The following is a 21,038-nucleotide window of genomic DNA, read 5'->3' as shown; positions in this document are numbered from 1 at the left end:
AGTGGGTGGTAACTACCAGACCGGATGTGACGCACTGGGAGTGCGCAGGCCGGAAAGCTTGCAGGTGGCGAAGATGGCGGACAGCGGCGGCCGTGTGAGTAAGAGCAGCGGGAACAGCACGGGGAAGGGAGCGGTGTCGGCGGAACAGGTGAGGATCGGATCGCGAGCGCTGAGGGTTACTGGGTCGCTGTCGAGTTCGTGCAAGAAGTGGGGTCTGTCGCTTGGACGGGCCTTTAGCCCCCTCCACGCTCGCCGTGGTCGCACACAGGGGAAGGGTGTCTTTGGAGGTGGTCACGAGCCCTCCTAGGGCATGGGTAGGTGGGTTTGTAGCTGAGAGCCACGCCGCGGGGTGGGAGGTCCAGATCCCTAGGGTGTGGGTCGTCCTTTGCCCCGTCTCCGAGGTACCATAAAGAGGGTATGGTTTGGCATGGCATCTAGTAACGAATCCCAGAGGGCTATTAGTCAATGAGTTGTTTAGTCTGTTACTCCAAACCCCGCGTTCACTGTCGCCGACACTCTGCAGAACCACGTGCCTCGGACTCGACCAGTTTAGTCTTCTGTAACTATTTTAACCGAGGAGTAGTTAGTAGATAGGCTTTGTGGTTTGGTCTTGGAGTGGAATGGAGGTTGCGACAGGGTCGCTCTATGTAGCTTTGGCTTCTCTGAAATTCACTGTGTAGATCAAGCTGGCCTGAAACGCAGAGATTTTCTTGGCCCTGCCCCTGCCTCTCAAATTCTGGGATTAAAAACCGTGCACCACTATGTTGGGTCAGGGTGGTTTAGTCTTTTGAGACATGGTCTCACCAAGTAGCCCAGCCTGGCCTCGAAGTCGCTGACTGTGTTCTCGGAATGTAGACTGACTTTTCAGAAGGGACCAGAAACCCTTTTCTGATCCAAGTTTGCTTCTCCTATATAACATTGGGATATGTCTGACTGATCAGAAAGCCCTTTGTGGTATGGGAACTGTGCCTTGTTATGTGATTAATTCATATTAGAAGAAAAAAAATCACACAATTGAATTGTGGCTAGCGGTGTAGCTAAGTGGGTCAAGTGGGAAAGCCCTGAAGTGTAGGTTATGGGAGGGTGTTCAGGTTGGTGTGTGTGTGTAATAGTTGTTTTAATCATAGGTGCATTTGTTAGTTAATTGTTGAAAAATCAGTACAAGCAGGTAAAGGGTATCAGCATAAAGAGTTTAAAACTGATCCTATCAAAGAGCACAATCTATTGGAGCCACAAAAGGGGGGGGATTTTCGTAATTCTATTGTGAGACAGAAAGTAAGTGTTCGAAGAGAAGTAAACTGCAGTGAAATTTTGAGGATGGAAGAGGTAGCATCTGACACAGTGGAAAAAACAACAAAAAAGCCGGGCGGTGGTGGCGCACGCCTTTAATCCCAGCACTCGAGAGGCAGAGGCAGGCGGATCTCTGTGAGTTCGAGACCAGCCTGGTTTACAAGAGCTAGTTCCAGGACAGGCTCCAAAGCTACAGAGAAACCCTGTCTCGAAAAAACCAAAAACAACAAAAAAAAAAAAAACCAACAACAACAACAAAAAATAATGCTCTTTGAGGGTCTGTCCTGTGTTGGGCTCCAATGAACACAGAGAAATAGGTAAATGAAACAGACCTTGTCTTCAACTTGATCAAAGACTAGTTAGAAAAACAAGATGGCCAAGTGTGGTCACTCAAACCTGTCATCTCGCTGGATTACCACGTCCATTTCCAGGCTGCCCTGGGCTACAGAGTGAAACACAGTCTCAAAAAACAAACAAGACAGACAGAAAAACAAATAAAACAATGAGGCTTTAAAAATTATTTTATGGGCCGGGCGGTGGTGGCGCACGCCTTTAATCCCAGCAATCGGGAGGCAGAGGCAGGCGGATCTCTGTGAGTTCGAGGCCAGCCTGGTCTACAAGAGCTAGTTCCAGGACAGGAACCAAAAGCTACGGAGAAACCCTGTCTCGAAAAATCAAAAAAAAAAAATTATTTTATGGGCCTGGCGGTGGTGGTGCACACCTGATCCCAGCACTTGAGAGGTAGAGGCAGGAGGATCTCTGTGAGTTCAAGGCCACTGCTCTACGGAGCTAGTTTAGTTTCAGGAGAGCCAAGGCTACCCAGAGAAAGACTGTCTTGAAGAATAAACAAATAAAGAAATGTTCATAAGGGGCTCGAGAGATGGCTTTTGCAGGGCCCCAAGCTTGGTTCCCAGCACTCGTGTTGGTTGGCTCACAATTCCCTGTCACTTCAGCTCAAGGGAATCCAATGCCCTGTTCTGCCCTCCAAGGCACTCAGGTGTACATGCTCTCACGCAGACACGCACATAATCTGAACAATTTTTCACTTGTTTTTGTTGTTTTGTTCAAGACAGGGTTTCTTTGTGCAGCCTTGGGTGTCCTGGAACTAGCTCCGTAGACCAGGTTGGCCTTGAACCTGCCTGCCTCTGCCTATTGAGGTCTGGGATTAAAGGCATGCACCACCACTACCTAGCCTAAACAATTTCTATAAATGGTAATTTGCTTTTATTTTCTGGAGGGTAAAATTCTGCCGCTTAATTATAAAGGATGAGAAAAGTTGGTCAAGAGTTTTAGTTAGAAGTAATAATTCGAAAGCGTTGAGACATGAACTGCCTGGCATTGGAAATTCTAGTGGACTTGAAAGCTATGTAGTGGAAAGTTTAAAGGGAGCTACAGGGTTTCTGTATCTGATGGACAATGGCACTTTAGATGAGGGGGGGAAAAAGTGGAAAGGAAATGGTTCAGCTGTTTTTCGAGGGGTGATAGGGAAAAGTCTCCAGAGGAGACTTAAGTGTGCATATATTCTTGTCTGCAGGTTGCAGGCCAGAAGACATCAGCTGTCATAGGTGTCATTTACTTTGTTGTTGGAGACAGCTTCTTTCGTTTAGCCTAGAACTCACCAAACTAGCTGGAGTGGCTAGCCAAAAAGCCCTAGGTCCCCTTTCCCCAGCACTGGGATAGCAAATGTGCCTGGGGTTTAAGTTCGCCAACAGTCTAACATTCCATTTTAGGCAGTTTGTGCCTGCAGGCCTTTTTTCTTTTCCTTCCTTCCTTCCTTCTTTCCTTCCTTCTTTCCTTTCCCCTCCCTCCCTTCCTCCCTCCCTCCCTTCCTTCCTTCCTTTTTTCTTCCTTCCTGTCTGTCTTTCTTCCTGTCTTTCTGTCTCTCTCTCTTTCTCTTCTTTTGTGTGTGTTTATGGATGGAAGAAACATGCCCTAGTCCATGCTACTGCAGCCTAGGGAAGCTTGGGAAATTTACAGATGAAACATTTATTTTGCCTCAGGGTTCTGGAAGCTGACAATTTATTTCATGGCTATAGTAGCAGCATTGGCAAGAGGTAGACAGGGGAAGGGCGAGTGCATGCTTGCAGAAAGGGAAAAACTCGAGAAGCGGTCTAACTCTACAAAAAGCTGCTTTCCTGGAACCAGCCTCCTGTAGATGGAGGTTTTCATCGGGACCTCAATTAACCACGCAGAGACTTAATATTAATTATAAATGATTAGTCAATAGCTTAGGTTTGTTACTAGCTCTTACAATTTTAATTAACCCATACTTCTATCTGTTTCTATCATGTGAACCGTGCCTCATCCTGCTCCTCTTTGTCTCATCTTGACCCCACAGACTCTGCCTTTTTCCTTCCCAGCATTCTCTGCCCTGAAAATCCCACCTAGCTATCGGCCAATAAGCTTTTTATTAGCAATGAAAGCAACGCATTTTCACGGTCTACAGTAGGATTGCTCCACATCAGGCTCCCACATGCCCGCACACACATGGGGCGCCCACACACAGGTGCACCTGCACACATGTACACACACAAAATGGAAAAATAAAGAGTTCTTTCACAAGGTCAGCAGGATGATACAGGGGCATAGGATGATGCTTTGCTTCATTCCCAGGATCCATGTAACCCCCCTCCCCGCCTTTTAATTGAACCCTGATACACAAAGGACAAGTGCCCTACCACGGAGCCAGACCTTAATTTGTTTTCATGTTTTAGAAGTAAACAAGACACAGCATCTAAGCTATCATAGTGCTTGGCACACAGTAGATGTTCTTTACTTTCCATTTTGGGGAAAGCAGTTGTAGGGTCATGAAAGAGTTAAGTGTTTAAAAATGGGCTATATTTGCATGTTAATTTTTCCGAGAGATAATAGAAAAGAAGGCAGTGTATAGTGGCAAGACAAATATAAATAAAAAAGATTTGGGGTTTGGGGTATAGCTCAGTTGGGTCAAGTGCTTGTCTTCTATGCCTGAGGCCTTGGGTTGGATGCTTAGCATTGAATGTGCTGGGTGTGAAGAGCACTCCTGTATTCCTAGCAGGACTTGGGAGGTGGGGGCAAGAGGATCAGAAGTTCAAGTCATGTTGGCTACATGGCAAATTTGAGGTCATCTTGGGCTATATGGGATAAAAAATAAAAGAAAAAGTAGAAAAGATTTTCTGGGGGCTGGAGAGATGACTCAGGTTAAGAGCACTGGCTGTTCTTTCAGAGGTCCTGAGTTCAGTTCCCAGCAATTATGTGGCTCACAACCATCTGTAATGAGATTTGGCGCCCTCTTCTGGCATGCAGGCAGAACACTGTATATATAATAAATAAATAAATTTATTTATTTATTTATTTATTTATTTATTATACAATGTTCTGTCTGTGTGTAGGCCTGCAGGCCAGAAGAGGGCACCAGACCCTATTACCTTTGGGCCTTTGGAAGAGCAGGCAATGCTCTTAACCTCTGAGCTATCTCTCTAGCCCCATAATAAATAATCTTTAAAAAAAAAAAAAAGATTTTGTAGGCCGGGCGGTGGTGGCGCACGCCTTTAATCCCAGCACTCGGGAGGCAGAGGCAGGCGGATCTCTGTGAGTTCGAGACCAGCCTGGTATACAAGAGCTAGTTCCAGGACAGGCTCCAAAACCACAGAGAAACCCTGTCTCGAAAAACCAAAAAAAAAAAAAAAAAAAGATTTTGTGTTTAAAAAGGGGAAAAATACTGGGTTGGTGGTGCCTCATGCCTTTAATTCCAGCACTCAGGAAACACAGGCAGGCGGATCTGAGTTCAAGACGAGCTTGGTCTGCAGAGTTTGAGAGTACTGGCTACTCTTCCGCATGGTAGCTCACAGCTGTGTATAGTGGGATCTGATGCCCTCTTCTGACCTAAAAAGAACAATAGGGAATAAGGAAAAGGGAAGAATTAGATATAGCCATAGTGGAGAAGACCACGAGAAAATTTGTATTTTAAAAGGAACAATGGAGCCAGGTGGTGGCAGTGGTGGTGCCCTCAGGAGGCAGAGGCAGCAGGCAGATCTCTGTGAGTTCAAGGCCAGCCTGGTCTACAGAGCAAGTTCCAGGACAGGCTGCAAAGCTACAGAGAAACCCTGTCTTTAAACACACATACACAACACACACACGAACTGTGGGAATTCCGAGGAGTGGGAATGGAGCTAGATAGTTTTGAGACCCCAGCAATGGCTGCTTAAAATTGGCTGAGTGTGCATCCCACTCAGAGTTATGTTGCAGTTTGCTGCTGACAGTGCATTTACTTTTACTGCACTTAGGGCCGAATTGTTCCACAACTGGGGATAATTCACTCATTTCAGTAGATTTAGTTCCTATCCTGAAAGACAACAACAACAGATAGTTCATATTACACTAGCATAAAGAAACAGGGTAGGTGGCTGGGATAGCTCCCTGGTAGATGTCTTTTTAGCATCATCACATCCCCCCCTCCCAGCCCTAGGTCTGATCTAACACTACAGTGAAAGGGGTGGAGAGGTGGCTGTTGGTAAGATGTTGGCCAGGAGTGTGATACCGCATATGTCCAGAAGAGCGCGCCATAGTGCTGGGAGGACATTTAGAGTCTGCTTTAGTCGGAGGATTTCCTTTTACTTCACTTCCCTCTCTCTTCCATTTCTTTCTTTCCTTATCTTCCCTCCCCTCTTGTCCTCTCTTCCTCTCACCTCCTCTCCTCCTCCTTTTAAAAGACAGGGCCTCTGTCTCAGGTGGCTTTGAACTCGTGATCCTCCGGCCTCGGTCTCCTCAGTACTGAAATTATGGACTTGTGGTACTAGGCCAAGCTCCTTTTTAAACTAAACAAAACAAACAACTCGTTTGTCTTTTTCTCATTAGTTTTCAGGACAGTTTATCACTGTAGCCTGACTAGCCTGGAACTTACCACGACCGTACCTGTTTTAATGAGTGTTATTGAAGAATAGCAGGCAGTTTGCAAAATTGAGCTGAAAAGGGCTAATTAGACTAAAGTTCAAGAACTGGGGCTGCTTTAAGGAATCCAGGAAGGTCACCTCTTTGTAACCACAGGTTCTGTAGCTTCAACTGCTTTTATTAGACCTTCATTTCTACCCACAACTCAATATCTGAAAAAGGACTGGCATAGGTACTAACGTCTAGGGTCAGTGCTGGGATTAAAGGCATGTGTCTCCACCACTTAGCTGCTAACAGCCTTCCTTACCTGCAAGTCTCCTGTAGGTTTTCCAGCACCCCCCCCCCCCCCCATTTAGATCTGTTATTAAATTTCCTTGTGCCTAGCAAATACCTCACACATGTAGGCACCAAGTGCCTTCTGGGAAGGAATTACACAGACTAGGAAATTGCAGATTTGTATTCTATTCCTTTCCCAAGACGGGTAATCCACTCCTCCATCTTTGTGAAACTTGCCGTCCTGTGGGCTGCCTTCACTTTCTGGCATTTTCACTGTCTCATCTCTCATCTTTTCTCATGTCTTAGGTAATTGCTGGCTTTAATCGCCTTCGGCAGGAGCAGAGAGGCTTGGCATCCAAAGCAGCTGAGTTGGAGATGGAACTGAATGAGCACAGGTAAGAAAGTCACAGAGAAACAATAGCAGTTGAGGAGGGGTGCAGTAGAGTGGGACTGAATTTTGAGGTCTTGTTCTCTACCCTAGCCTAGTGATTGACACCCTGAAGGAAGTGGACGAAACCCGCAAGTGCTACCGAATGGTTGGAGGCGTGCTGGTGGAGCGGACTGTCAAAGAAGTGCTGCCTGCCTTGGAGGGTAACAAAGAGCAGGTGAGCAAGGGGTTAAATAGGGTGACCAGGAATAGAGGGAATGTGAAGGAAGAAAGTCCAAGCAGAAATTCATGTTGAAGATAGCGTGTAGCCTGTTAGTCTGTGCCCTTTATACGATTGCGAAGTCCAGCTCCTTACGTGGGGAGTTGCTGGCTGTGTGCCCTTTCCATAGGCTCTTTGATGTGGTTGATTTGGAAAGAGGATGGGTAGAGCAATGTTTCTCACAGTGGAGTCCATGGATACCTGAATCAAAATCACCTGAAGAACTAGTTTAACAGCGCTGGATCAAATCCAGGTCTTGTGCATTCCAGGCTAAGAACTTGCCACTGCTACACCTCTAGCCAAGAATCCGTTGAAAATGCAACTTTTTACGCTTTCTCTGGATCCACTGAACCAGACCCTCAAAGATACCATTAGTGACATTTTAAAAGGAGAAAGAGTACTGACTGGGGTGCTACATATTGGTGATTAACTTGCTATGATGAGGCAGGGGAATCTTGGGTTTGAAACCATCCGGGGAACCTATAAGTCAATAAGTTAAAAAAAAAAAAAAAAGATGAATGTGACCAAAGAGAAGAAATGATAGTGATAAATGCTGTTTTTTTGTTTTGTTTATTATATATACTGTGTTCTATCTGCATGTATGCCTGCAGGCCAGAAGGGGACACCAGATCTCAATCTCATTACAGATGATTGTGAGCCACCCTGTGGTTGCTGGGAATTGAACTCAGGACCTCTGGAAGAGCAGCCAGTGCTCTTAATCTCTAAGCCATCTCTCCAGCCTGATAAATGCTGTTTTAAAAACAAGCAACCCACCCTCCCTGGGAAGCTGTTGGCAATTAAAGGTTGCTAGGAGAGGGTGGGCCGTTGTCTTCAGTAATGTAGCCCCTGGTGAGTTGCTCATCCTCCAGTGAATAGTTCCAGACTTGTGACCACAAGGGTGGTCCTGGTAAAACTCAGTGGGTCACAAAACAAATCCAAGATAAATGATTATGAGATGGGGGATTTGTCAGGGAGGTAGATAAAGGAGTGGGGCTGGCCAGGTGGTGGTGGTGCACACCTTTAATCCCAGCAGTTGGGAGGCAGAGGCAGGTGGATCCCTGTGAGTTTGAGGCTAGCCTGATATACAAAGTGAATTCCTGGACAGCCAGGGCAACACAGAGAAACTCTGTTTCAAAAAAATAAAAAATAAAAACAAAAAAACTGGGGCTAAGTATCTAAGTATGATCAGAATATATTATGTACATTGTACTATTGGAGGAAGACGCTTATTGGTTCCTGGTGCTAGCTTAGACCCAAAATAATCACACAGAAACTGTATTAATTAAATCACTGCTTGGCCCATTAGCTCTAACTTTTTTTTAATATTTATTTATTTATTTATTTATTATGTATACAATATTCTGTCTGTGTATGTCTGCAGGCCAGAAGAGGGCACCAGACCTCATTACAGATGGTTGTGAGCCACCATGTGGTTGCTGGGAATTGAACTCAGGACCTTTGGAAGAGCAGGCAATGCTCTTAATCACTGAGCCATCTCTCCAGCCCCTAGCTCTAGCTTTTTATTGGCTAACTCTTATATTAATTTAACCCATTTCTATTAATCGGTGTATTGCCACGTGGCAGTGGCTTACTGTTCCCAGCATCTGTCTCAGATGAGGATCTGTGGCTTCCCTCTGACTCCGCCCTTCCCTGCCTAGCTAAGTTCTGCCCTACTATAGGTCCAAAGCAGTTCTTTATTCATTAACCAATAAAAGCAACACATAGACAGAAGGACTTCCTACACCATTGTACATTTATGAAGTTGTCAAAGACTAACAAAAGTAAGAAGGTCAGATGATTCCCTTGTATAAGACACTGTGTGTGAGAAAGAAATCACTTGAGAGCCTGGGCTTGGTTAATTCTGGGCTAAAGGTGAAGTTGAGTATGATCTTGTTTCGCTTCCTCTAATTACTGTCCGCTCCCGGTGGGGAAGGGAGATGTGCAGCCTTTTTACAGCCTCTTTTCTTTACTTCTAGATTCAGAAGATCATCGAGACACTGTCACAGCAGCTTCAGGCAAAGGGGAAAGAACTCAATGAATTTCGGGAAAAGCACAACATTCGTCTTATGGGGGAAGACGAGAAGCCAGCAGCCAAGGAGAACTCAGAAGGGGCTGGGGCGAAGTCCAGCTCAGCAGGAGTGCTGGTCTCTTAGGAACTAAGGCCTCTACATTTTTTTTTTCATCCTGATACCCACTACTAATTTCTTTTTATTGTTGTTGTTGTTATTATTATTATTATTATTTTCTCTGCTATTGTAATATTTTTTGTTAATTAAATGTTTTGGTCAGAATGCTTAGCTGTAGCCTGAAACTTTCTCTCATTAAGGGCAAAAGACAGCATACAGCTGGACATGTTGGCACACGTGCTTTTAGTGCGTGGAATAGAACAGGAGGCTAAGGCTATCCAGGGCTATATATCGTGAGACTCTGTTTCAAACATGCAAACAAACAAAAATAGTATCTGATTTGCAGTTTTTGTCTCTGCCAGGTTAGCGGCTCCCAGTATCAGAAAGGCTTTGGGCTTTCCCTTGCAGATAAAGGTGTCTGCTTATTTAGTGCCCTTCTAAAACGGACTCAGACAAAACGTTGATTCTCGGATTGAAGTTTAATAAGTTTTTGAAGTGGGGCGATAGCTCTGATGAGAGTGCTGTGTGTGTCTGTCACGACAGAGGCTCTGGCCATGTGCCTTTCAGCTGCTCTTTAGACGAAGAGTTCCAGGATGCAAACCTGTGGGCTAGCTGTCCTGCCGTCCTCACCAAAACCCCCAACCAAATAAAGCTGGTCATTCCAAAGGCAAGTGCGATGGCCCACGCGCTTCAGTCCACGGTCTGCGCAGGGGAAGTGGAACCACAGAGGTGGAGACTTGCCTGTAGGGTGGAGAGCAGAGGGTGGTTACTGAGGAGGGATACCGCGGTCTTCGCTTCAACAATGCTTGCCTATTATTTTTTTCCCCATTTAATTTGTTGACCTTTTCAAATATTCTATGTATCTTGTCTATTTTGTTTTGTTTCTTGAAGCAGGATCTCACTATCCTGGTTGGTCTCAAATTGTATGTAGACCAGGCTGGCTGGCCTCAAACTTCCAGAAATCTGTCTGCCTCCAGGGGCTGGGATTAAAGGTGTGAATCACCATACCTGGCTCTTTTTTTGTTTTGTTTTGTTTTTTTGAGACGAGGTTTCTCTGTGTAGCCCTGGTTGACACGAACTTGCTCGTAGACCAGGCTGGCCTTGAACTCACAGAGATTCTTCCGCCTCTGTCTCCTGAGTGCTGGCACTAAAGGCATGTGCCATTACAGCCTGGCTATGGCTCTATTTTTAAGAAGTGTATATGTGTGTGTATATATATTAGATAGGATCTTATGTGTAGCGCTGACTGACCTGGAACTCATATTGTAACAGGCTTTTTTTTGGGGGCCACAACCAGCTCCCAAGTAAAGGCATAGAGACATCTTATTAGTTATGAATGCTCAGTCTTATTTTATGCTTGTCCCACTAGCTCTTATTAACCTCTCTTTACCTGCATTTGCCTCGGGGCTTTTTACCTTTCTTTAATTCTGTATGTCCTACTCCATGTCTGCCTGGCCCTCACTCTCTCCTCTGGCTTTAGACTCCTACTTATTCTCTTTGCCTGCCAGCCCCACCTATCCCTCCTCTGCCTATGTATTGGCCGTTCAGCTTTTTATTAGACCAATCAGGTGCCTTAGGCAAAGCCACACATCTTTACATAACTTAACAAATGCAGCATAAACAGGAGTAACACATTTTTTGCCTAGTTAAAGAAATATTCCACAACACTATATAGACCAGGCTGGTTTTGAACTCACATAGAAGGCATTTACTTGCCTTCTACCTTCCATCTGAGTTGAAAGGTGAGGGCCTCCATATCTGGTTCAGTATATTTCAATTGATGGCTTGGTTGTAAGCCTTAGCCTTTAAAGGTTGAGCTAGCTTTCTGATCCTCTATTGCATTTTCCTTTTTTTTTTTTTTTTTTTTTAAGACAGGGTCTCTATGTAGCTCTGTCTGTCCTGGAACTTACTGTGTAGACCAGGCTGGCCTTGAACTCAGAAATCCATGCACCACCGCACCCAGCCCACCTTTAACTCTTGTCAACTAATTTGTCTTCCGTTCTGTCCCACCACTCCATCTTTTTGTAGTTTTCTGGTTCACGTGTCTTTCCCTCCTCCCTTCCTCCGAACATTAGTTTGGCTCTCACGGGTATCATAGATGTAGAGGTCGTTGCAGATCGTGTCCCTAGCTCTGGTCAGAGTTTCCCCACCAAAGAGTACAGCGAAAGGTCCCACCACAGAACAGGAATGGTGCCGCAGGCTCTGGGGTCCCTGCTGCAACCCCTGCCCACTGCTCACAAGCCTGGCAAGCTGTTCCATCAAACGAGGGGCAACAGGTGGTTCCTCCTTTGGAGAGAAAAAAGGGACTGTCTGAAGGGTTTGCTCATCTCTACTCATTTCTACTCTAAAATGTGAGAGGAGCTAATACCTTAATTTTCCCGTGGCTCCATTGCCCTGCTACTTCTGGATCGACGGAGTTGCAGCCCCCAAAGAGCAATAGCTGATGACCCGGGTGGGGTCCAGCAGTTGGCAGCAGAGCAGCGCAGTGGCCAGACCGTGAGGCCGTGTGGCAGCCTTCTTCTTTGTAGCTGTTGGTACACAAATTCGGGTTTTCTGAAAAGATTCGGTTGTTGTACCGCTTTGCCAGAGTGCCCTTGTGAAAGAAAATCAGGCTTGGAGCAGATGGTTAAGCCATCTTGGAAACTGTAGATCCAAGAAGGAGGGGTGCTAGGGTAAGGACAGGAATCAATTACCAATAAGTTTGTTAAGTTTTGTTTTCCTAGATAGAGAGAAAATGAATAGATGTTTGGGGCAAAGGTTGTACCAATAAGTGCGGGTGCTGTGGTCCAACTTTAACGTGTAGATGCTTCCATAGCGTCGCTGAGTGCGGGTACCACCCTCTCTGCCGGACACTCGTAGCTCTCGATCTGATAGACGGGTGCAGGTGTGACTGCTGAGGCCAGCAGGAGGGCTGTTGCCAGGGTTCGCAGTCCATACCTCCCACACTCCACTCTCCGTGTCCAGAGCCGCCACTGTGGCTAGGCGACGTGACCCGTCCCAGCCTCCCACCACACAGAGCCAACGTCCTCCCACCAGTGCCGCATCGTGGTGACTGCGAAGGGGACTGCCCCGGGCTGGCAGTCGTACAGCTTGGCCCCCAGCTGGGTCAAAGATCACAGTATCACTGCTGGGCACTCTTGCACCACCTTCTAAGAGACCCCCTACCAGATAGAACCGTCCCCGCAGTTCGGTGCATGAATGAAAGGCACGAGCCAGAAGCGCATCCCGCGCCACTGGCCTCCAGGTCCAGGCTGAGCCCCTTGCTCGACCGGGGGATTCCGCCCCAGCCATGGGCCCAGCAGAAGGAAGAGCCCTTGGATCGCTTCAGATCACACCCCTTCTTGCGGGGCCCAGCACTTCCTTCAGGCATGGGCTAGCTTCCCCTCCAAGACCAACCCAGGTCCTTCCGTACTCAAGACACCCCTTCTCTCCATTGCTGTTGCCCAGCAACCACTGCAGGGACTGCAGTGCGACCGCTGCAAACCGAAGGTCGCAAAGCGCCTGTTACCTTGGAGACAGGAGACCTGGTTAGCTACCGCGATCGTACAGTGATGTCGCCAGGGCAACGAGATGTGGGGGAAGTCAGTAAATATCCTAAAAGACTTGGGCTCAAAAAAGGGTGGGCGCTGACAAGTCCTTAGAAGAACCCAATACTGGCGAGTTAGCTTGATTATGACATTCGGGACGCAGGTGTTGGGGTTTGGGGGAACGGACCGTGTCTCCCTCCCACCCCCTGGCTGCAGGGTTTCAAATTTGGAATTTTCTCTAGGGATGAGGTAGGAAAGAAACAAGTCACAGGTCAGAGGTTGAGGGAATGAACGCGGACTAAGTGACTTGGGAGTCAGAGATTTGGGTAGACACCCACCCCCCACCCCCCCAGCGTTCCCATTTATGTAACCGTTAGTGGTAAAGTGCTTCAAAGTACTGATTGGGTGGAGAGTCTTTTCACCTCTGGCCACTAGAGGGCAGTAGAGTCCAACCTCCAAGGGAAGAGACCGGAGTGAAAGGTGGCTGATGGTGGCGAGAGATAGGAAAAGAGACAACTTGGGGAGGAGGAGATGAGTTACAGTGGGCAAAGTGTGTGAGGAAAATTAGCTTAGGCATATCTCGGACAATTTTTCACTACTGAGTCCTGAGAAGAAAAATTATTTCATCTTGCCTCTTCAGAATCATGTAATACATGGCACTGTGGAAGTCAGGATTAAGGAAGGGTGGGGACTTTCTCCGATAGGATCCTGGGCAGAGGTGCCCAGCCTTAGAAGGTGGGTGGGGGTGAGACGGGGAGGAGAGAAAAACACCCCTGCCCCTCCCTGCTCTCTTCCTTTGATTCAAGCCGGGTTACTGAAGGCCTTAATGCTGTCCCCACAGGACCCAGTGCAGAATAGAGAGGCCCAGATCAAGGCTGACTGGTTTCGGCTGTAGGAGGAAATGAGACAGATTTCTCCTCCTAGCCCAGCTGGGGAGGGGCAGAATTGGATCTGTGTCCCCCAAGCTGGGCTTTAACTGGGAAGGGTGGCTGTGACTTTGGCCTTTGGTTTCTAAACATGAACTTGCTCCCCATTAGCTTGAGAAATCCAGCCCACGGAAAGTGTCCAAGATTTCAGTAGGAACGGCCATGTTATTCAGGGGACTGGGATCATGTGCACTGGGCCTTTCCCCTCCTGATCCCAACTAGATCTTGAGAGGAAGCTACATGGGGAGGGCATGCAGGGGAAGGCACAGCTGTAGACTATGTGATTACCAGGACCCATTGCCGTTTTCCCTATCCCTCCCTGCCTTTTTGAAAATGTGTATTACTGAGGATTGAACCTAGGGTGTTGCTAGGCAACACTCTACTTTGCTGTATCTCCAACCCATGTTTTTTTGTTTGTTTGTTTTTGTTTTTGTTTTTGTTTTGTTGTTGTTGTTTTAAACTTTGAGTTAGGGTCTTGATAAGTTTCCCAGGATGGCCTTCAACTCATTTTGTAGCTCAGGCAGTCTTTGCCTCAGTCTCCTGACTAGCTAAGATTGCAGACCTGCCCACCAGGCCTGTCCCCCACCTGTATGTTAAGCTGAGATTCAACAATAGCTTTTTTTTTTTTTTTCGAGACAGGGTTTCTCTGTGGTTTTGGAGCCTGTCCTGGAACTAACTCTTGTAGACCAGGCTGGTCTCAAACTCACAGAGATCTGCCTGCCTCTGTCTCCCAAGTGCTGGGATTAAAGGCGTGCACCACCACCGCCCGGCTTCAACAATAGCTTTGTGTCTTTGCCCGTCCAGTTATCTTTTCCTGCATTTGACAAGTCAGATACTCAGTTTTCTAAGTTATGGTAAAATTCTCTTCTAAAAGAAACATCTAAGGCCAGGGAGGTAGCTCAATTATGCAAGTCCCAGGACCTGAGTTCCATCCCCAGAATCCACATAAAATAGATGGGCATGGCATCCCAGTGCTGGCAAGGCAGAGTCAGCGGATCCCTGGGCTTGGTGGGCAGCCCTAGTATATTAGATGAGCTCCAGGCCAATGAGAGATCTGGCTCAAAATACTAGTGGACAGCATCCAAGAAACAACACCTGAGATTGCCCTCTGGCTTCCACATGTACACACCTGTGTGTCCTTCCACACACACACATGAATATGAATAACCAGAGCCTTTGATTTCAGCAGTTGGGAAGCTGATGCAGGAGGATGGATGGTCTAGGCTACACAGGACTAAGCTAACTGAGACTACATGCAAAGGTCCTAATTTTTTTTAAAAAGTTAAATAATAATATCCCCAAAACAAAGACCCCCGCCTGCCCCAACTTTTTGTATCTGTAGCTAAAAGCTAATCTCCTTAAGGCCTCTCACCGATTCCCCTTCCAGCAACTGGACATGGATCTGACACACTCACTCCTTGGAGCCAACATGGTGCTGGCTAGACAGGGTGGGATCATTTTACTTGAACCTCACTAGTCTGCTACACATTTTCGGCTCTTGCTCTTGCCTACCTTTGACTGAGTTGCCAGTCTTATTTTCTACCTCTCCTCATGAGAAATAGTAACTCCCCATCCCAGGGGCCTTTGTGGTTTCTCCCAGCTTTGTTTCTCTTCCTTCTAGCTTTGACTCTAACGCCAGGCATTGGACTCTTGCATCGTACCTGGACATGCAGCTTGAGTCTCACACACTCTTGCAGTACACTCTCTAGTTCTGTATTTCCTTCAGTTCTACCTAGCAATAACCATAGCGAGAAATTCCCGAGAGAGGGATTGCCTAGGATTCCCTCTTCTCCTGATTGTTCTAAACCAAGTCCATATCTTGGAGGAAGCAGACAGGAAAAGGGAGAGCTGGCAGGAGGAAGTGGACCCAAGTCAATCTGCATTTTGTTTTGGTTTTAGTTTTTTTGAGGCAGGGTTTCTCTGTGAAACAGTCTTGACTGTCCTGGAACTTGCTCTGTAGATCAGGCTGGCCTCGAACTCACAGACATCCGCCTGCCTCTGCCTCCTGAGTGCTGGGATTAAAGGTGTGCGCCACCACTGCCAGTCTGCATTTGCATGACATGTTCCTGAGAATGGCACCTGAGGTGGTCTATGCTGTCCAGGCTGAGATGTCCCTCCTAGCCCCGAACCTAAGCCTTGACTTCAGTCTTCACAGCGTTCTTTTTCTTCTCCCTGCATTACCTCCATGTTCTTTTCTTTTTTGAGACAGGCCTTGCTAAGTACCCCAGGCAGACCTTAAACAATTTTGCCTTGGCCTACTGACTGCTAGGGTTACAGGCATGTACCACTATGTCTGCCCCTGACTCATTTTCTGACCCTGGCATCATCTCTGGGCCTCAGAATTGTTCAGTGCACACAAAAGCCAATGCTTCTGCCAGTGAGTCTCTGTCACACTCCCAGGACTTCCACAGTGCCCTCCCGTCTCCTGCAGCTGCTGCATCTGCCAGGCCTTCTCTCGGACTCTTCCTCTAGTGTCCCTGACCTGTCTACATTTTTCCTACAGCCCATTCTGGTCACTTGACTTCCATGACCTTATGCTACCCTGATGCAAATTCTGACCGTGTTCTTAGCTCGAAGGGGACATGGACAAACAAGATCAGAGGAGTGGCCAGGAGAATAAATCGCATGAGGCCAGGGGCTTGAGAGTGCCTTTCACTGGACATGAGCCAGAAAGTATCTGAGAGAAGCCAGTCAGTGGTGGCACACGCCTTTAATCCCAGTGCTCTGGAGGCAGAGGCAGGTGGGTCTCTGAGTCTGAGGTCAGCCTGGTGTTAGTTCCAGGACAGTCAGGGCTACACAGAGAAACCCTGTCTCGAAAAACCAAAATAGATAGATAGATAGATAGATAGATAGATAGATAGATTTTAAGGAAAGTATCTGAGAGAAAGAAATCCTCCCAGCAGTGGGCAGTAGGCATCCAGAAATTTCTCTTAAAGGATTTCTCTTGTTCAGATTTTGTCTCCGAATTTCCTCTCTAAGATAACTCAGTAGGGAAAGGTTCTTGCGGCTAAGTCTGATGACCTGAGTTCAATACCCCAGCCCCACGTGACTTGTGCAAGTTGTCCTCTGACCTCCACATGAGGGCCATTGTATGCACCCCCATCCCACCTCCACCATCCTCACAATGCATAAATGTAATTTCCATTCTTTAGAGATGGTTCTATCTTTTGCTTTTTTTTTTTTTTTTTTTTTTTTGAGACAGGGTTTCTCTGTGTGGCCCTAGCTGACCTAGAACTTGGTTTATAGACTAGGCTGGCCTCAGAGTCAGAGATCCCGGGGCATCTTCCTCTGGAGTGTTGGGATTAAAGGTGTGGCCAGCACACCCTGCTATCTTTTGCTTTTAAAACTCTTTTTTGGGAAGCTGGCAAGTTGGCTCATCAAATAAAGAGATCTGCCACTAAGCCTAGGACACCCAAGGCTATCCAAAGAAACTCTGTCTCCAAAAAACCAAACCCAATCCTAGGAATGGCCTCTAGTTCCTAGACAAGCGCTCTGACTCGTGAGCTCCATTGCCAGGAGCTGCCCCCACCCCGCACTCCACACACACACACACACACACACACACACACACACACTTGAGAGATTCTGGCTGGCTGGAAACTCATTGTGTAGATCAGGGTGGCCTTGAACTTATGACATTCCCTATACCTTTGCTATGATTACAGGCATATGCCACAATTCCTAGACTATGTCAGCCCCCCCAAAAAAAATGTTTTGGGACAGCCTTGAGTTTGGGACTCCCGTGTAGAATACAGGCACTCCAGGAGGCTTCTTCCCTCCACCAAAAAAATGCTTCAGCCTCCTAGGTCTGCTAGATCACAGCGCCGGCTTCCTTCCTTTTTCTTCCCAGTGTAACTTTCCGCTAGTTGGGATCTGTCTCTGTTTTCCCTTGCTTTCCTTTTAGGATTCTGCCTTTTCCTCTCTGCTGAATGGAGCCGCCACCTGACTTGCCCAGAAATGGCTGGACATCTTCCCTATAGCTGCATCTTAGAACCACAAACGGTGGTTCTAAGTGGAACCCCTTGGCACAGTCCATAAGACCTTCATGATAAGGACCTAAGTGAGCACCCTGTAGGACTTTTCCAGGCATATGATCCCACCCCTCGTCCCCCAGAAGACCGCAGTGAGTGGAAGCCTAGATGCTGATTGGTTAGTTACCGTCCTTATTCCTTCACCCTTTCCTTACAGCTCTTAGACTAGGCTCCTGACCTTGCTGGTTATCAGTGGCAGTGGATATTCTTGACACCTAATCCTTTTGCCTTTAATGCTGCTTCTGGAACTGGAGGAGAAACCAATCAGGAAGACTTCAAAGTGAAGCTGGAAGGCGGGGCGGCTCTGGGAGCTGCCTCCAAATACAGTGGGCTCCCCCAGGAGGAAACTAGCTCTTTCTATGATTGATAGTGGGGACAGGGAGAACACAGCCAGGGTCCTCACTCTAGAATCCATTTTCTCACCAAATTCTCAGGCTTCCCCCTTACCTTCCCTCCTACTTCTTTAACTCCCGCTACATCTTCCGTTGCTACTGTCACCTCTCAGAAGACTGACTTCCCTGAGAGTCCCTATCCTCATCCCGTGCCAGCCGGGGCCTATTCCAACAGCCTTCTAAAAGTGCCAGCCCATCCATAAACACCAGGTAAAATAATAAAGGCTTTGTCTCTTCACCCATGTTCTCGTCACTGGTGTTGTGGAAGTGTGTTTACGGAGGCTGTGTGAGAGCGAAGAGGAGGGGCTCTGCCTTCAGCCGCCTCTGCCCAGAACAGGGACCCAGCTATGCCTGTGTTCTGCCCTCTCTGTTCCTGGGTGGCTTTAGAACCCTTGAGGAACAAGCACGCCCAACCCCCTGAGCTTGAAGGGATGTTGTTAGGCAACCAGGAAATGTGGTTGTCATTAAGAGATGGGCTGGGTATCGAGACTGCATGATTGGCAGATAAGAGCAGAGGGCACACACCAACATTTAGATGGAATAGCTTGGAAAACAAGATGCCACCATCCCAATGTTGGGTGTGGCGAGGTTTTAAGATGGGGGTTTTGAGTCCTTTTCTGGGGTAGGAAGGGCTTCTGTAGCCCCCTGTGTTTTGTGTGTGTGGGTAGTCTCTCCTCACCGCTGTAAGTGGAGAGGCATCCTATGGAGGAACAGTAGAGGTGACCCGCTGCAGCCTCAGTCCTGGGGATGGAATCAAGTCCCAATTATCAGTGTTCTTCCACTATGTCAGTCAGCAGCCACAGCTTTCTGTGCAAAGTGTGCAGGAAGCCGGAGGATGAGGCAGTGGGGAACAGCTTAGCAAGGCTGTGCAGAAATGGAGCACCAACATTTCGTCCACACCCATGCTCCTACCTACTTGCCCTCTGATTTATTATTCAGCCTCCTCTCTCCCAAAGCCAGAGTTCCTCTTCGAGCTCATGTCTGCTCTCTGACCTGGAATCTCACTGCAAACAAACGGGACATCACTCACTGAGGAGGCCTCTTACTTCCTCCTACCCCAGGCCCAGTCTCCTGAGACCCCACCCCACCCCATCCCTTCCTACTCTGGCCCACTCCCGCCCTCCCTTGATCACTCAATCTGACCCTCACTCTCACTGTTCTTCCCCCCCCCCCCCCCCCCCCCCCCCGCACTCCACCCAGCCTTGTCCCTCCCTGACTCACCTCAGGTCCCATTGTCACAAACAAAAATTTCAGCATAAGCCTCTCCAACCGGTTTGGCTAAGGTGTGCAGCCTTCCATGGGGACTGAGACCAGTTGAAGTTGCTTGGACACACGCAGGTAATATCCACATGGATATGGACAGAGGCAGGCCCGTGTATATTAGCAACACACAGAGACACGCAAAGGAAACGTGATGGTAAGGTGTCATGTGTTGGAGATATATGTGTCTGTCCTCTCCTGACCAAGGGGCCCTTGAGGGCAGGGATCATATGTCCTATGTCTTTGTCACCTCCCTTGAGCCTGACACTTAAGCGTCTGTTGATTGAATGTGCACTTGCAGTCATGCCCTGTGATGCTGCTCAGACGAATGCATGTGCTAAGGATGCCATCTATCATGGCTTGAATTGTCCCCATTCTTCGAGCTCAGAATGCAGGTGGGAGGAGGGTAGGTAGTGAGGCATGAGGGGAATGGGGAGTCAGTGTTGAAAGAATTGGGCTCTGAATGTAGGCACTGGTCCTGAAAGGTTTTCATAACCATTATTTTAGTATATAGTCCCTGACCTGCAATATGGCTTCCCTAGGACTTATCTCAGAAGAGGATAGAAAAGGCCTGAATATAAAGCATATTTCTCAGGAGTGTGGTCCACGTGAAACATTATAGGACTAAGGGAGAGAGGACTTGAAGATAAATATTTGTTAGATGAGGAAAGAAAAATCCCAGCTAAAGGCATGGATGGCCACCTTATTCTCTCTGCCCGTGGCACTTGCAGCCCCCAGTTTAAGGTTGTTTACTAGGGCCTGACCATATCCACGAAGATGGGGTGTTCATTACCTTAATACTGCCTCAGAGAAGTCCTATTCCCCTTTAGTGATTTAGGGTCCCAGCCTCCAGGGGCTCAGAGATACTCTGGCTGGTAGCCCTCTGAGGGGAAGAGTATATTGTGAATAGATCCACCCCAGCGGACTGGATACTCACTTTGTGGTCTAGCTGCTTTCCCACCCCCATGCCTCAGTTTCTCCCGTGATTTCCTGTACCTAGAGGGATGAATCCGTGGGAAGGAAAGAGCTCCTCTGACAGCATGTGATAGGATCCAAAGTGTGATAATTATAATTATAACACAGGATGCTCCCCCTCCCATCCCCCTGGCCCTACCCCACCCCTGCCACACTGGATCTCAAAGGAGCATCGGGGTGGGGCTGTTCCCCTGGCATAGGCGGGGACCTGGGTCCTGAAGAGGGGAAGGGGTTTGCCAAGGCGGAGGTGGAGAGAAATTAAGGAGATTTGGCATCCAGCCTGACCCTTAAATCTGCCTCTGACCCGCAGGAAATAGCCCTTGAGGAAGAGGCCACTATCCTAATCACTGCTGAGAGGTAGGGTCCAGAGAGGGGTCTACTCTATGGCGTTAGAGCCTAGATTGCAACCCAGGTTCAGGATGGGAACATGATTATTCGAGATCTCTGCCTGCTGACCCTCCGTCACCATCTTCTCCGGACTGACACTGGTTGATTTAGACATGCAGGCCTTCCTAAAACAAATGCACTCACTCCCCACTGGGGTTGTGAGCTGCCCTAGCATGGCTGACTGGGCAAAAGTATAAAACGAGCCCGACCTTTAAGTACTTCACAGAGGGCAGCTGCCATCCTTTCCCTCGGTTTAACGAGTTTACTGTTAAATCTCGGGCATGCAACAGGCCTCAATCAATGGCTCTTGAATTAAAGCTTACAATTTAGTT

At 47.7% G+C, this 21,038-nt stretch overlaps 2 protein-coding genes across 2 annotated transcripts; one reads left to right on the top strand and one right to left on the bottom strand.

Annotated features, from left to right (window-relative positions):
* Window positions 1-2: 2 nt before the first annotated feature.
* On the top strand, window positions 3-9,379 carry LOC121455215 (prefoldin subunit 2). The gene is made up of 4 exons (XM_041662831.1): window positions 3-148; window positions 6,742-6,830; window positions 6,917-7,040; window positions 9,059-9,379. Exons 1-4 carry the CDS (start codon window positions 74-76, stop codon window positions 9,233-9,235), a joined length of 465 nt encoding a protein of 154 aa, XP_041518765.1. The 5' UTR covers window positions 3-73; the 3' UTR covers window positions 9,236-9,379.
* A 134-nt stretch (window positions 9,380-9,513) lies between these two features.
* LOC121455209 (kelch domain-containing protein 9) lies at window positions 9,514-12,717 on the bottom strand. The gene is made up of 4 exons (XM_041662819.1): window positions 11,973-12,717; window positions 11,577-11,736; window positions 11,296-11,494; window positions 9,514-9,949 (listed from the first exon to the last, which is right to left on the bottom strand). Exons 1-4 carry the CDS (start codon window positions 12,497-12,499, stop codon window positions 9,783-9,785), a joined length of 1,053 nt encoding a protein of 350 aa, XP_041518753.1. The 5' UTR covers window positions 12,500-12,717; the 3' UTR covers window positions 9,514-9,782.
* Window positions 12,718-21,038: the final 8,321 nt, after the last annotated feature.

Source organism: Microtus oregoni, unplaced genomic scaffold, assembly GCF_018167655.1.
Source record: "Microtus oregoni isolate MIOR12 unplaced genomic scaffold, Mior012 000013F_ref0000133, whole genome shotgun sequence".
Taxonomy (NCBI): domain Eukaryota; kingdom Metazoa; phylum Chordata; class Mammalia; order Rodentia; family Cricetidae; genus Microtus; species Microtus oregoni.
Note: the sequence above shows the minus strand (reverse complement) of the source record. Positions and strands in the feature narration are given on the sequence as shown.

What these genes read in the sequence shown, in the direction of transcription:
- LOC121455215 (XM_041662831.1), top strand. Translation starts at nt 74, where the DNA reads ATGGCGGACAGCGGCGGCCGTGTGAGTAAGAGCAGCGGGAACAGCACG. An exon ending in GAGCGGTGTCGGCGGAACAG is followed by an intron (nt 149 to 6,741) that starts GTGAGGATCGGA and finishes CTCATGTCTTAG; the next exon opens with GTAATTGCTGGCTTTAATCG. An exon ending in TGGAGGGTAACAAAGAGCAG is followed by an intron (nt 7,041 to 9,058) that starts GTGAGCAAGGGG and finishes CTTTACTTCTAG; the next exon opens with ATTCAGAAGATCATCGAGAC.
- LOC121455209 (XM_041662819.1), bottom strand. Translation starts at nt 12,499, where the DNA reads ATGGCTGGGGCGGAATCCCCCGGTCGAGCAAGGGGCTCAGCCTGGACC. An exon ending in CACAGCACCCGCACTTATTG is followed by an intron (nt 11,737 to 11,972) that starts GTACAACCTTTG and finishes GTGTACCAACAG; the next exon opens with CTACAAAGAAGAAGGCTGCC. An exon ending in GGAGCCACGGGAAAATTAAG is followed by an intron (nt 11,495 to 11,576) that starts GTATTAGCTCCT and finishes TTCTCTCCAAAG; the next exon opens with GAGGAACCACCTGTTGCCCC.